Raw genomic sequence first — 14692 nt, 5'->3', positions numbered from 1 at the left:
AGGGCTGTGCTCAAGGCCTCTCCCCAGCCTTGTTGCCCTTCTCTGGACACCTTCAAGTCTCTCAATGTCCTTCCTAAGCTGAGGGGCCCAGAACTGGACACAGGACTCAAGGTGTGGCCTAACCAGTGCTGAGCACAGGGCACAATGACTTCCCTGCTCCTGCTGGCCACACTCTTCCTGATGCAGGCCAGGATGCCCTTGGCCTTCTTGGCCCCCTGGGCACACTGCTGGCTCATGTCTCCAGACTGAACAGCCCCAACTCCTTCAGTCTGTCCTCATAGGAATGGAATGGAATGGAATGGAATGGAATGGAATAGAATAGAATAGAATAGAATAGAATAGAATAGAATAGAATAGAATAGAATAGAATAGAATAGAATAGAATAGAATAGAAATAAACCAGGTTGGAAGAGACCTTCAAGATCATTGTGTCCAACCCATCAACCAATCCAGCCCTCTGCTCATCCTCCTGGCCCTTCTCTGGACACCTTCCAGCACCTCCACATCCCTCTTGGAATAGGGGCTGCAGAACTGGAGGCAGTACTCCAGGTGGGGTCTCCCCAGAGCTGAGCAGAGGGGGAGGATCACCTCCCTTGCCCTGCTGGCCACACTTCTCCTGATGCAGCCCAGGCTCTGGTTGGCTTTCTGGGCTGCAAGTGCACACTGAGAGCTCCTGGTGAGCTTCTCCTCCCCCAGCACCCCCAAGGCTCTCTCCTCAGGGCTGCTTTCCAGCCAGGCACTGCCCAGCCTGGATTTGTGCCTGGGATTGCCTCCACCCAGCTGCAGGACCCTGCCCTTGGTCTTGTTGAACCTCATGAGGTTGGCTTGTGCCCACCTCTCCAGCCTGTCCAGGTCCCTCTGGATGGATCCCTTCCCTCCAGCTGTCTGCTGCACCACACAGCTTGGTGTCATCAGCAAACTTGCTGAGGGTTCACTCAATGCCACTGTCCATGGCACCCACAAAGGTGTTGAACAAGCCTGGTCCCAGGACTGATCCCTGAGGGACTCTGCTTGTCCCTGGCCTCCACTGGGACATGGAGCCATGGACAGCCACTCTTTGGGTGCTGCCATCAAGCCAGTTCCTTATCCATCTAGTGGTCACCCATCAAACCCATGTGTCACCAGCCTGGAGCCCAGGATGTGGTGTGGGACAGTGTGGAAGGCTTTGCTCAGGCCCAGGGAAATGACATCAGTTGCTCTCCCCTCAGCTATTAATTCATTTGTAATTACTTCATTGGAGTGATTAATTAATTTGTAATTACTTCATTGGAGTGAAGCTGCCCAGGTGCCCAGGGCTCAGCTGGGCATCTCCTCGTGCCAGCCCCTGCCAGGCTCGCTGCTGGAGCTCATCTTCAGATTGGTAGCACACAGCCTGATGCCCTTCATTGCTTCCCACAGCTGAGCCTGGCTCCTGGCCTCAGGCCTGCAGGTTGTGCTGAGCCAACCAGCCCAGCTGTGCCCCAGCTGAGTGCAGGGAACATCCTTCCTCCCTCCCTCCTCTTCCTTTCTTGTGGCACATTTTTGGCCCCACAGCATAGTAGGGGTTGGAAGGGAGCTCTGGAGAGGATCCAGTCCAACCCCCCCTGCCAAGGCAGGGTCAGCTAGAGAGGGTCACACAGGAATCCCCACAAGAGGGTTAGGAAAGTCTCCAGAGATGGAGACTCCACCACCTCTGTGGGCAGCCTCCTGCAGGGCTCCAGCAGCCTCCAGCTGAAGAAGCTCCTCCCCAGGTTCAGATTGAACTCCTGGGGCTCACCCTGGGCTCCAACTCTGACCTCACAGAGCCCCAGTTGGAAACTGGAAACAACCCAAGCACCACAGCACCCCTGGCGCCTCCCCCTCCCCAGGTGCCCTCAGCCTGGGTTTCTGGAGCAGCCCTTTGGACTGGAGCTCCTGCAGCAGCCAGGCTGGCAGCTCTGTGCCTGGCAGCTCTGTGCCTGGCAGCTCTGTGCCTGGCACACCTGAAGGCTGGGGCTTGGGAAAGAAATGGGCAGGGTTCATCAGCTTCTGGAGCTCTGGGTGCTGCCTGTGACACATCCCAGCCCTGAGCCGGTGTGGGAGCTGGCCACTGCAGGCAGCAGGCTGTGCCAAGGCAGGGCAGGAAGGGATCTCCATGAGGTCTCCCGGGACAGAGATGCCCAGGAGAGTGTGCAGCTCACGTCAGGGGAGCTGTGAGCTGCTGCCACGGCAACCTGGCAGCTCTCTGCCCTGTTCCAGAGGGCATGGCCGGGCAGAGACAGTCTGCAAAGGTCCTGCTCAGCGAGTGCCCAGCCCAGCCCGGGCTCAGGGCGCTCCACAAAGGCAGCTGGGTGGGGGAAAGGGTCTGTGGGGCCATCAACAGGAGCTCCTGCTCTGCCCTTTTGCGGCCAGCTCCGGAGGAGGAGCAGGAGAAGCTTCCCTCTGGAGGGTGCCGGGGCAGAGGGCGCAGGGAGCCGGTCCCCCGCTCGGCGGGGCAGGGCTGCGGCAGCCTTCGGTCCCCTCTCGGCACTCTTCGATCACCTCTCGGCACTCTTCGATCACCTCTCGGCACTCCGCCGCTGGCTCCCCGCGGACGTCAAAGAAAGTTTTCAGCAGGTCCGGCTCGAAGCGGTGCAGCAGGACCACGGCGACCCCAGCCAGCAGGCAGAGCAAGCCTGGCACGGGAGAAACCTGCTGAGAGCACGGCTGGCAGCCGCAGCGGCAGCAGCACACCGCCCACCCCCGGCCCTGCCCGGCCGCCGCATGGCCTTCTGCTCCGGGAGGTGCTGAGCGCCTTCGGACCGGCTGAGCACCTTCCCGCTCAGGCAGACCACCCTCACGGGGCACAGTTTTGGCCACGCAGAATGGTAGGGGTTGGAAGGGAGCTCAGGAGATGATCCAGTCCAACACCCCCACCCCCCCGACAAGGCAGGGTCGGCTAGAGAGGGTCACACAGGAGGGTTGGGAAAGCCTCCAGAGAGCTGCAAGACTGCACCTCAGGGACTGTAACCCCTGAGATGGGGCTGGTGCTCATCCAACTGCCGGCCCCCTCCACCCACCCCCCTGCCATCCCTCTCCACCCACCCCGCTGCCATCCCCCTCCACCCACCCCCCTGCAGCCCTCTCCACCCACCCCCCTGCCGCCCCTCTCCACCCACCCCCCTGCCGCCCCTCTCCACCCACCCCCCTGCCGCCCCCCTCCACCCACCCCCCTGCAGCCCTCTCCACCCACCCCCCTGCCACCCCTCTCCACCCACCCCCCTGCCTGCCCCCTCCACCCACCCCCCCTGCAGCCCTCTCCACCCACCCCCCTGCCACCCCTCTCCACCCACCCCCCTGCAGCCCTCTCCACCCACCCCCCCTGCCACCCCTCTCCACCCACCCCCCCTGCAGCCCTCTCCACCCACCCCCCTGCCTGCCCCCTCCACCCACCCCCCTGCCACCCCCCTCCACCCACCCCCCTGCAGCCCTCTCCACCCACCCCCCTGCCTGCCCCCTCCACCCACCCCCCTGCCACCCCCCTCCACCCACCCCCCTGCAGCCCTCTCCACCCACCCCCCTGCCATCCCTCTCCACCCACCCCCCTGACAGCCCTGCTGTGCCCAGGCACAGGCTGGGGCTCTGCTGGGCTGTGCTGCCCAGGCTCTGACCTCCACTTCTGGGGGTGAAGCCCTGGGGGCTCCTGCCCAGCCAGAGGAGGGCCAGGGTGGTGTGCCCTGGCGTGGGGGTCCTTACCCACTGCCAGGGTGAGCCAGAAGGAGCCCCCATAGGCTGTGTGCAGGGCAGCGGGGCCCAGGCGGATGGGGCAGGACAGGGCGGTCCTGACGGTGGCGAAGGAGAGCAGGGAGATGAGGAGGAAGGCTGCGGTGAGCAGCAGCGAGTAGCCTCCGTAGACCAGGGCGGGCGTGGAGAGGAGCACGTTGGAGAGCAGCCAGGTGCAGAAGGCCACCCTGCAGACCAGAGAAGCCTGGCAGCTGAGCCCTGCAGGTGCCACGGGCTGGGATCCCTGCAGCTGGCACTGCCTGAGGCCAGGGAGCCCCGCGGGCAGGCTGCGGCCATCCCTCAGCCTCTCAGCAGCTGCAGCGCTGTGCCCAGCAGGCAGCAGCCTGCCTTTCCCCCGCCCAAGGCTCAGCCTGCAGACGGCAGCAGCCTGCAGGGGGCCACGGCAGCCCCCTTAGCGTGCCCTGACCGCCTCAGCTCCCTGCCCCCCCGACGTGTGGGGCGGTGCAGAGCCCAGGGAGCAGCACACGGGGCTGGCACGACTGCAGGAGCAGGCATAAGGCTTTCCCAGCAGCTCTGGACTTGGCTGATGCTGGACGTGGGGATGCCCTGAGGCTCTACACCACAGCACACACACATGCTCTGAGTTTTACACCACCAGACAGCCTCTGAGCATCCCCTTCACAGAGCCCTTCACTGCCACCGGCAGTCCTCTTGCCCTCTGGGCTAAGCAAAAGGAGCCAGGGGATGCTGCTCATGGAATGGCTTAGGCAGGAAGGGACCTTGAGGATCAGCCAGCTCCAGCCCCTGCCATGGGCAGGGACACCTCCCACCAGCACAGGCTGCTCAGGGCCTCATCCAGCCTGGCCCTCAGCACCTCCAGGCAGGAGGCAGCCACAGCCTCCCTGGGCAACCTGTGCCAGTCTCTCCCCACCCTCACTGACAACAATTTCTTCCTCCTCTCCACTCTCAGTCTCCCCTCTCCCAGCTCAAAGCCATTGGCTCTCAGCCTGTCCCTCCCAGCCCTTCTCCAGAGTCCCTCCCCAGCTCTCCTGGAGCCCTTTAGCTCCTGGGAGGCTGCTCTGAGCTCTGCCTGCAGCCTTCTCTTCTCCAGGCTGCACAGCCCCAACTCTCCCAGCCTGGCCCCACAGGGGAGGCTCTGCAGCCTCTGCTCATCCTGGTGGCCTCCTCTGCAGCTCATCTGACCATGCCTGGTCTTATCAGAGCTTCACATCTTGCTTGGATGAAGCCCTGGCACCACAAGCCCCCCAGGGTGCCATCTGCTTCCCTTCCAAGGCAGAAGAGCTCTTCCCCAGCTGCCATTCTGCAGAGCAGGGCAGAGGCCAGAGAGAGGCCTGAGGGGAGCTGGGAGGCCAGGCAGGAGCCCCCCTGGCTCTGCAGGAGAGCAGCTGCAGGCTGGCACAGCACAGGGGGGCTGCAGCAGGCTGCCCTGCTCTGCCTGCCTCTGAGCACCTTGCTGACCTGCTCTGGGGGCAGCAGGACTGCAGCCAGGCACATCCACAGTGCCCAGGGCAGGGCAGTGCTGCACAGGGAGTGCAGGGTGCAAGGGCAGGGATGGGAACCACTCAAACACAGCTGGCACAGGGCTCTGCTCAGAACCCACCTGCAGCACTGCCTCCAGCTCTGGGGGCCCAGCACAGGAAGGACCTGGAGCTGCTGGAGAGGCTCCAGAGGAGGCCATGAAGGTGATCAGAGGGCAGGGGACAGGCCAGGGGAGTTGGGGCTGCTCAGGCTGGATGAGGCCTGGGCTGGGGTGAAGTGTCCCTGCCTTTGGCAGGGGGTTGGATGATCTCTGAGGGCTCTTCCAACCCATTCCATGGCTCCATGAAGTGCAGCCAGCAGCTCAAACAGCAGCACCCCCAGGGACCCAGCAGGGCTGAGATCCTTACAGAGATGGGGAAGACATCAGAGAGCAACCATCAGGAGGCAGAGAGCTTCCTGGCAGCTAAAGCCCTCAGCAGGGGCTGTGCCCCCTGTGCCAAGCAGGCAGAGGTAGAATGGAGCCAGAGGACTCTGGCAGGCAGGGCCAGGGCTCAGGCCTGCAGCTGAGGGCAATGCTGAGTGCTTGTGCAGGGCTCAGCAAAGAGCTTCAGCAGCACTCAGGGGCTGCAGGAGCTGCCCTGTGCTGGGGCTCAGCACCACCTCAGCAAAGGAGCTGCCTGCAGCAGTGCTTGGTGTGAGCCTGCCCGGAGCAGAGGAGCAGCTGGCAGTGCCCAGGCTGGGGGGCAGAGAGGGGAAAGCTGCCACTGAGAGAGGAGGGGCAGGGAGGGGCCTGGGGGGAGGGCCAGGCCAGGCTCTCCCCTGGGCAACCTGGGGGCACAGCAGCAGGGCCAGGCCGTGGCTGGCACTCACCAGAGGGTGATGGAGGCGTAGTGGCCGGCGCTGCGGTACTGCCCCTGCACGCCGCAGGGGCTCCGTGCCCGGAACTTCTCTGCCACGTAGAGGATGGGGCTGGGCAGCCCCTTCTGCAGCCCTGCCACGTAGCTCTGCTCGTAGTCTGCCCCCAGGCCCCAGCTGAAGAACTCGTTGTAGTCGATGGTCTCGTTGAGCTGCTGCACAGGGGCTCCTGGGGAGGCACAGCCTGGGCTCAGCTCAGCACAGCCTGGGCTCAGCTCAGCGCAGCCTGGGCTCAGCTCAGCGCAGCCTGGGCTCAGCTCAGCACAGCCTGGGCTCAGCTCAGCACAGCCTGGGCTCAGCGCAGCCTGGGCTCAGCTCAGCACAGCCTGGGCTCAGCGCAGCGCAGCCTGGGCTCAGCTCAGCACAGCCTGGGCTCAGCGCAGCGCAGCCTGGGCTCAGCTCAGCACAGCCTGGGCTCAGCACAGCCTGGGCTCAGCTCAGCACAGCCTGGGCTCAGCACAGCACAGCCTGGGCTCAGCACAGCCTGGGCTCAGCTCAGCGCAGCACAGCCTGGGCTCAGCACAGCACAGCCTGGGCTCAGCGCAGCGCAGCCTGGGCTCAGCGCAGCGCAGCCTGGGCTCAGCTCAGCGCAGCCTGGGCTCAGCACAGCCTGGGCTCAGCTCAGCACAGCCTGGGCTCAGCTCAGCACAGCCTGGGCTCAGCTCAGCCAGGGCTCAGCGCAGCACAGCCTGGGCTCAGCTCAGCGCAGCCTGGGCTCAGCTCAGCGCAGCCTGGGCTCAGCGCAGCCTGGGCTCAGCTCAGCGCAGCCTGGGCTCAGCTCAGCGCAGCCTGGGCTCAGCTCAGCGCAGCCTGGGCTCAGCTCAGCCAGGGCTCAGCGCAGCACAGCCTGGGCTCAGCTCAGCGCAGCCTGGGCTCAGCTCAGCGCAGCCTGGGCTCAGCTCAGCCAGGGCTCAGCGCAGCGCAGCCTGGGCTCAGCTCAGCGCAGCCTGGGCTCGGCTCAGCGCAGCCTGGGCTCAGCTCAGCGCAGCCTGGGCTCAGCACAGCCAGGGCTCAGCGCAGCGCAGCCTGGGCTCAGCTCAGCACAGCCTGGGCTCAGCACAGCCAGGGCTCAGCTCAGCGCAGCCTGGGCTCAGCTCAGCGCAGCCTGGGCTCAGCTCAGCACAGCCTGGGCTCAGCTCAGCACAGCCTGGGCTCAGCTCAGTACAGCCTGGGCTCAGCACAGCCTGGGCTCAGCTCAGCACAGCCTGGGCTCAGCGCAGCACAGCCTGGGCTCGGCATGGCCTAGGCTCGGAGCAGCCTGGGCTCAGCACAGCCTGGGCTCAGCTCAGCGCGGCCTGGGCTCAGCATAGGTCATGGAATGGGTCAGGCCAGAAGGCACCTCCAGAGCTCCCCCAGCCCCAGCCCTGCAGCCAGCAGGGACCTCCCCAGAGAGATCAGGCTGCCCAGAGCCCCACCCAGACTCACCAGGGCTGGGACCCCAACCCCTCCCTGGGCAACCTGCTGCAGTGCTCCAGCAGCCTCCTGGAGCAGAACTTGTTCCTCACCTCCAATCTCAATCTGCTCTGCTCTGGCTTGAAGCCATTGCCCCTGGTGCTGTCCCTGCAGGCCTTTGGGAGCAGTCTCTCTGCAGCCTTCCTGTAGCTCTCTTCAGGCACTGGGAGGTTGCTCTGAGGTCTGCCTGGAGCCTTCTCTTCTCCAGGCTGAACACCCCCAGCTCCCTCAGCCTGGCCTCAGAGCAGAGCTGCTCCAAGCCCCTGAGCATTTTCATGGCCTTCTCTGGAGCCTCTCCATCAGCTCCAGGTCCTTCCTGTGCTGAGGGCTCCAGGCCTGCACCCAGCACTGCAGGTGAGGTCTCAGCAGAGCCCAGTGGCAGAATCTCCTCTGTGGCTCTGCTGTCAGTGCTGTTTTGAATGCAGCCCAGGCTGCCCTTGGCCTCCTGTGCTGCAGGCTCACCCTGCCTGCTCCTGGCCAGCTTCTCCCCCACCAGCCCCCCCCAAGTCCTTTTCCACAGGGTTGCTTTCTGTCACCTCCTCCCCCAGCCCTGCTGTGCCCCAGCCCCCTGCAGCCCCTGGGCACCCCCAGAGCACTCCTGGCAGGTGGGCACTCCACTCACCTAGCAGTGTGATGTTGACCCCTGCCAGGCCGACGTGCAGCCCGACCTCAGCGCTCACCAGGGCAGGGCTGAAGGACTTGTAGGAGGTGTTGGCCCTCACCCAGCCGCTCTGCCAGTCCCCTGTGAACTGCACCACTGCCGGCAGAAGGGGAGCTCTGGTTACAGAGGGGCTGGCCTCGGGCTCTGCTGTGCTGGTGGCGCAGGGGTGAGCTCCCACCATGGCACCACCACAAGGGAGTGTAGGGAGGGCAGGAGCTGACTCAGCCACCAGGACGTGTCCCAACCAGCTCCAGCTGGAAGAAGCCTTCCAAGCAGCGACACACCCTGGCAGAGCTCATGTCCTCCCCTCGCTGAGCATCCACTCCCTGCACCCGGGAGTGGGGCAGCTCAGAGTCACAGGGATGAACTCCATGACCTGAGCCCTCCTGGGACATCCTCTCCAGGACTTCCCTGCGAGCTCCCCAGCACAGGCAGCATGGCAGAGCCCAGGGCTGGGACGTGAGCGCTGTCCTCAGGCTCAGGAGCGGGGGTGAGTGCATTGCGCTGCCGTGCTCCCCGCGCCGCGCCGCCGGCACCGCCAGGCAGAGACAGTGGGAGAGGGGTGGCCAGCACCAGCGGGGCTCTGACAGCCATCCCACCCGGGGTAGGGGTGGGGCTGGTCCCCTGCTCCCTTTCTGAAACACTCTGTGGTGGGCTTTTGTTTCCCAGCACTGAGGTGAGATCAAAGGGACGGTGATGATCTCACCTCGGGCTGAACAAGAGAGCTTGCCCAAGACTAAGGCCAGGAGCTGAATCAACTTCTGAGGGCACTGATCCATCAGCAGCTTTGCAGGAATGTTTTTCTATTTGCAGGGTCAAACGTGCCCAGCTGCCACCAGACAGTAACTCTGGGGCTGGCTTTGGCACAGTTAATTCCTCCTGTGTGCCCAAGCAGCACCCAGCTGTGACCCTGCAGCCAGAGCAGCGCTGGCTCACCAGAGCTGTGCCGCTCAGGGCTGTGGAGCCAGCCCTGGCCTCCACCTCTCTGCCATCTCCAGCCTGGCACCATGGCTGGTATGTCTCCCAGAAGTTCTGGTGGCATCTCCCAGCCCATGGACCTCCCCAGGTGGAGGCTGACTGCTGCAGTCTGGGCTGACCCAGGTGCCAGCCAGCAGAGTCCTGCGGCTGGCGGCAGCCTTGCTCTCTGCTTCTGCTGCCTGGTTGAACCAGGGGCTGGGTCACTTCAGTTGTCCTACATCATCCCTCTCCAAGCACTCTTGTAATCTGTCCTGTCCTTCATGGCAGGAGAGTTTCTTTGCTTTAGGGCCAGGGCTGGTTGGTCTCCCTGTCTGGCATCCTCTATGCCCTCAGTGCCTTTTTGCTTCCACATCCTCTTGCCCTGTCCAAGCTGGAACCCCCATAACCTGCTTCCCACCACCAGCCCTGCTTGTTACAGATTTCCTGGTTTGTGCTAAATCAAATCCTCTCCTTCAGCACTTCCTGCCTTGCTTCTTGGAAGATCTTCACCCCCCTGCCTCAGCCTCTGCCCCAACTGTGTTTTATTTCCACCTGCTCACTCCACATCCCTGCAAGGCTCCTCTCACATCCCAACTGCCTCCATGGTGAGCTCAGAGCATGGTGGTGAACTACTCCTGGGTGGGGTCTCTGAAAGACCTCTGAACCCAGCAGGGTTGATGGTCTTCAGGCAAGGACTGAGCTCCATGGCACCTGTGTCCTAGCTCCTGTGCCTCAGCCTGGGTGCTTGCTGCAGGGACCCACTGGCTGGTGAGCTGGCAAGAGCAAATTCATCCAGGGCCTTGTGGAGGCTCCTGTGTCCTGCACAGGGTCAGAGGAACATGGGGCTGTGCAGCCCACCAGCGCTGGGCCTGTTCAACCTCTGAGGAGCTCACTCTTCATTCAGAGGAGACCACGGAGGCGTCCAGGGGCTCCCAGCCCCGGGGCCAGGGAGGAGAAAGCCCTTTTGGGAAGCTTCATGACTGCTTTGCAGAGCAGGAGCAGGGCTAGGGGTAGACCCTGCAGCCAGCCTTGGCCAGGCCACAGCTGGGACCCCAAGCTGACATTTGCCAGATGCAGGCCCTGCTGCAGGGCTGAGTCCCCCCCAGCGGCTGTGCAACACTCACCGACGATCACTGCCCCCATAGCCAGGCTGAGGAGAACACGGAGAGTCCAGTACAGCCTCTGCAGGAAGAGGGGGGGACATCAGGCAGGGGGACACCAGGCTGGGGGGAGCAGCCCCAGCTGCCCTTCTGCCTCAGCCTGAGCCCCTGGGGAGTGCCCCAGCACCCGGGGCGCGGGGGGAGGGCTGACGCACCGCCCGCCCGCGGATGCCAGGGGTGATGAGCAGGAAGCTGCAGGCCAGCGTTAGGAAGACCACGACCACGATGATGGTGCTGACGTCAAACACTGCAGCCTTCCTCTTCTGTGGGTAGAAGGGGTAGATGCCATCGAAGAGACTCATCCTGCACCCCCGGGAGCCTGCAGGAGAGAGGTGGTCACAGCAGGGACCCTGCCCAGCTGCCTCCAGCCTGGGGCGGCCAGCCCTGGCTCAGCCCTGGAGCAACCCAGCTGTGGCAGGTCCACCTCAGAGCTCCCCAGGACAAGGAAATGTTTTGCTGATGGAAAGGGACAGGGTGAAAATAATCCCCAGCAGAGAAACACCACCCAAAAGGCCTTGGTGGAGGAGAGGAGGGGCCTGGGGCAGGGCTCGGTCAGCCTGCAGGGATGGTGGCAGCTGGGGAACTGCAAGTCCCTGTCCTGCTGCAGCTTGAGAAGCAGCCCAAGCCCAGGAACCTGTTGAGCGGCTCCTCCCCAGCCAGAGCTGGGCCTTTCCCTCCAGAAGGTGAAACCAGGGCTGAAAGCTTTGTGGTGTGTCCTTGGAGCAAGTCCATGAGCCAGTGACCACCAGCAGGCGAAGCCTTCCTCCAACACAACACAGAGCTGCTGAGCACATTGACTTCAGGGGCAAAATCAGCCCCAGCCAGGGGTGCCCAGCAGAACAAAGCCCACCACCCCCATCTCCACACCCTCTCCCTGAAGAGGCCACCACCCACCCTCCTTTCCTCCACCCCTCCTTGAAGAGGCTTTGCTTCAGCAGCTGCAAATTTACAATACAGGGAGGGAGGACTCTGCCTGTGCTTGATCCAGAGGGGCCAAAAGCAACTTCTAGAGTGGGGATGTGTGTCCAAGGAGGACATGAACGCCAGGAACACAGCTCAAGGCTGAAGGCAATGGAGTTGATGAGATAACAAAGTGGAGATGGCTTTGCAGTGCCACCAGCAGCTCAGTTCCAGAGCTTCCCCATTCCTGGTTTAATCAGATCCACCCTCAGTCCTTTGACTCTGCTTTAACAGCATCACAGCTGGAAGTCTGCTCAAGCCAGGGAGCAGCACGGCTCAAATGCCTCAAACACAATTTCCTTCCATCCCTGCATGGAAGAGTTGATTTTGAGATCATTTTCTGCAGAGAGCATTAACTGCATTTCTAGGTGAGACCCAACCCAGAGCCATTCAGCCACAAAATTTGGGTCCCAAATCCCTGGAAGCGGGTGGGAGCTTCACAGCTGCTCTCGACCTGACCTCATCTTGACTCTGCCCTGGACTGGCAGAGCTGCCATGCAGTCACAGGGCCGCAGGGAGCGGCAGGGCTGCCATGCAGTCACAGGGCTGCAGGGAGCAGCAGGGCTGCAGGGAGCAGCAGAGGTGCCATGCAGTCACAGGGCCGCAGGGAGCGGCAGAGGTTCAGGGAGTGGCAGGGCTGCCATACAGTCACAGGGCTGCAGGGAGCAGCAGAGCTGCAGGGAGCAGCAGGGCTCCATGCCGTCGCAGGCTGCAGGGAGCAGCAGAGCTGCAGGGAGCAGCAGGGCTGCCATGCAGTCACAGGGCTGCAGGGAGCAGCAGAGCTGCAGGGAGCAGCAGGGCTCCATGCAGTCGCAGGGCTGCAGGGAGCAGCAGGGCTGCAGGGAGCAGCAGGGTTGCCATGCAGTTGCAGGGCCGCAGGGAGCGGCAGAGGTGCCGTGCAGTCACAGGGCTGCAGGGAGCGGCAGGGCTGCAGGGAGCGGCAGGGCTGCAGGGAGCGGCAGGGCTCCATGCAGTCGCAGGGCTGCAGGGAGCAGCAGGGCTGCTATGCAGTCACAGGGCTGCAGGGAGCAGCAGGGCTGCCATGCAGTCACAGGGCTGCAGGGAGCAGCAGGGCTGCCATGCAGCCACAGGGCTGCAGGGAGCGGCAGAGGTGCAGGGAGCAGCAGGGCTGCCATGCAGTCACAGGGCTGCAGGGAGCGGCAGAGGTGCCATGCAGTCACAGGGCTGCAGGGAGCGGCAGAGGTGCAGGGAGCAGCAGGGCTGCAGGGAGCAGCAGGGCTGCCATGCAGCCACAGGGCTGCTCTGGGGCTCTTTTTGCTGTAGGTCTTTGGGGTTGTTTCCCTGGAGAGCCAAGCCTGGAGGGGGGCAGCATTCCAGTGCCATTCCTGGTGGGAGTACCTGGCAGCAGGAGCTATAGACACTTCCCCAGCGCTACGTGTGGGACTGCCGTCCAGCTGTGGGGTCCTGGAGCCCAGCCAAGGTGCCCATAAAACAGTCTGAGGGGCTGCAAGAGGACGAGGAAAGAAATGAGGAGATTAAGCCAGGAGCAGTGAAATTGCTGACTTCCACCCAGCTCCTGAGACCTTGGCCCAGGTTTCCCCTGAGGTGGAGGGAGGGAAGGAGTGGTTCCCAAGCGTGCACCCAAAGGCAGCCCTCGATGGCTCCGACTGGGGCAGCAGCAGCACAACTCAGCACTCAGGAGATGACACAGGAAGGGTTAGCCTCGCTAAAGCTCAGCTTTCAAGCACTTCCAAGGGAGCTTTGCATTTCCTCCTGCCCCTCACAGCTGCTGGGAATCGTTCCAGGGAAACAATTCCCCCTCTTGCTGCCTGCTCCATCCTCCTCACTTGGTTGCCCTGCACAGCAGAGCAGCTCCTTGGCATTTATGCTTCTTTTGAAGTGGCGAACCGATGGCTGCAGCTGGGGGCAGGAGAAGCTGGGGCTGGAGCACCTCTGCTGTGGGCACAGGCTGGGAGAGCTTGGGCTTTAGGGATGGCTTTAGGGAGACCTCCGAAGTGCAGTTCAGCATCTGCAGGCGACCTGCAGGAAGGCTGGGGAGGGATAAGGTGACCTTGGAAGGTCCCTTCTAACCTACAGTTTGTGAAGCAGTAAAGTGAAGCTGCACCTTGGAAAGCATCCTCCCTGCAGGAGCATGGCTGTGGCTCTGGAGCCCCTCTGCTGTCCTCTGTCACAGTGTGGAGAGGGGAAAGCAGAGAGAGCCTCGGGCAAGCAGAGCTGGAGAACTTACCTTGGTCTTCCAAGGATTCTGGGCTGGGAGAGAGGCAAAGGAGGCAGAAGGTTTGCCCAAACCCCAGGGGTTTCTCCACACACAAACTTTGTTTTCCTGCCCCAGGGTGAACTGAGCTGGAAGGAAGCTTTGGCAGCACCTGGCCCAAACCTTCTGCAAGGCAGAGCCAACAGCGAGCCCGGCTGGGGCTGCTCGGGGCTGCAGGGACTCCTGTCCCCGGGGAACCCAATGCTCAGAGCTGCAAGGCTGCAGCTGCTGCGCTGCTCCCTGCACTTCCCCTGCCCCCTTCAGAGCGTCACTTCGGGGTAGGAAAAACCAGCCGGCGACCTCGAGAAGGAGCTGCGCCCTCCCCTCCTCTGCCTTCCCTGTCCTTACCTCGCGGGGACCCCCCCGAGCAGCACAAGGAGCAGCGCAGGCAGCATCCCGGGCTGCGGGGTCTGCTCCCCGGAGCGCTCGAAGGGCTGCAGCAGGAGCAGCGCCCGCCGGGGCGCAGGGGCGGGCAGCGGGGCGCGGACGGGGCGGCCCCGGGAGCGGCAGCCCTTGGCCGGTTACCTACCTGCGGGCGGCGGCGGCAGAGCTCGGAGGGCAGCAACGGCCCGCACCGGGCTCTTATAGGCGGCGGCGGGACCGGAGCGCTATGTAAACGCGGGAGCGGCCCGCCCCGCAGCACTGCCCGCAGCGCCGCACCACTGCCAGCACCGCCGCGCCCGCCGACACGCGTGGCCCCCGCTGCTCGGCCTGGGTGGGTAGGAAGGCTCCTGGGGGTTGGAGCCGAGCGTGGCCCCAGCTGCCCGGGTGGGCCTGGCAGGGGGGCGGGGGGGGAAGGTGTGTTGGTGGTCCTGAGGGTCGGGGCTATGCGTGACCCATCCGCGTGGGCAGGTAGTGGGGTCCTGGGGGATGGGGGCCACGCGTGGCCCTGATTGCATGAGCGGTCTGGTCCTGGGCTGCGTGGCAGGGGTATGCTCCTCACCCGTGGGACAAGGTGGCTGAGGACCAGTGGGTAGGGGGGGGGCTGGGGCCACGAGTGTCCTTCCTGCGTGGGGAGGTGTCTGCCCCCCCCTGAGGGGCAAGGTGCTGGGGGATCAAGGCCACGCATGTCCCTACCCGCGTGGGAAGGGAAGCATGGAGGTTTGGGGCCAGGCATGTCCCTGCCTGCACAGGGGGGTCCGGGCGATCGAGGCCACGCGTGTTCCTCCT

At 63.9% G+C, this 14692-nt stretch overlaps 2 protein-coding genes across 6 annotated transcripts in view; one reads left to right on the top strand and one right to left on the bottom strand.

Annotated features, from left to right (window-relative positions):
- Positions 1 to 1213: 1213 nt before the first annotated feature.
- On the bottom strand, positions 1214 to 14074 carry DUOXA2 (dual oxidase maturation factor 2). Of its 4 annotated transcripts, XR_010988030.1 has the most exons (9): positions 13871 to 13979; positions 12646 to 12751; positions 10482 to 10645; positions 10291 to 10348; positions 8171 to 8305; positions 6052 to 6265; positions 3694 to 3908; positions 1960 to 2633; positions 1214 to 1929 (listed from the first exon to the last, which is right to left on the bottom strand). XR_010988030.1 is itself a non-coding variant. In XM_068144202.1 (8 exons), the coding sequence occupies exons 3-8, from the start codon at positions 10626 to 10628 to the stop codon at positions 2335 to 2337; spliced, it is 1068 nt and encodes a 355-aa protein (XP_068000303.1). In that variant the 5' UTR covers positions 10629 to 10645; positions 12646 to 12751; positions 14052 to 14074; the 3' UTR covers positions 1214 to 2334. The 4 variants fall into 4 exon arrangements, 3 of the variants coding, with proteins under 3 accessions (XP_068000303.1, XP_068000300.1, XP_068000302.1); XM_068144202.1 differs by lacking the exon at positions 13871 to 13979 and adding an exon at positions 14052 to 14074 and having other exon boundaries at positions 1214 to 2633; XM_068144199.1 differs by having other exon boundaries at positions 1214 to 2633.
- Positions 8520 to 14692, top strand: part of DUOX2 (dual oxidase 2) — a 39568-nt gene continuing 33395 nt past the window's right edge. For both annotated transcript variants that reach the window (XM_068144198.1, XM_068144197.1), the window contains exon 1: positions 8520 to 8699. The gene's annotated coding sequence lies outside the window, so the exon portion shown is untranslated. The remainder of the gene's footprint in view (positions 8700 to 14692) is intronic.

Source organism: Melanerpes formicivorus, unplaced genomic scaffold (genome assembly GCF_026170545.1).
Source record: "Melanerpes formicivorus ecotype bairdi unplaced genomic scaffold, bMelFor1.0.p_v2 SCAF_10, whole genome shotgun sequence".
Lineage (NCBI taxonomy): Eukaryota > Metazoa > Chordata > Aves > Piciformes > Picidae > Melanerpes > Melanerpes formicivorus.
Note: the sequence above shows the minus strand (reverse complement) of the source record. Positions and strands in the feature narration are given on the sequence as shown.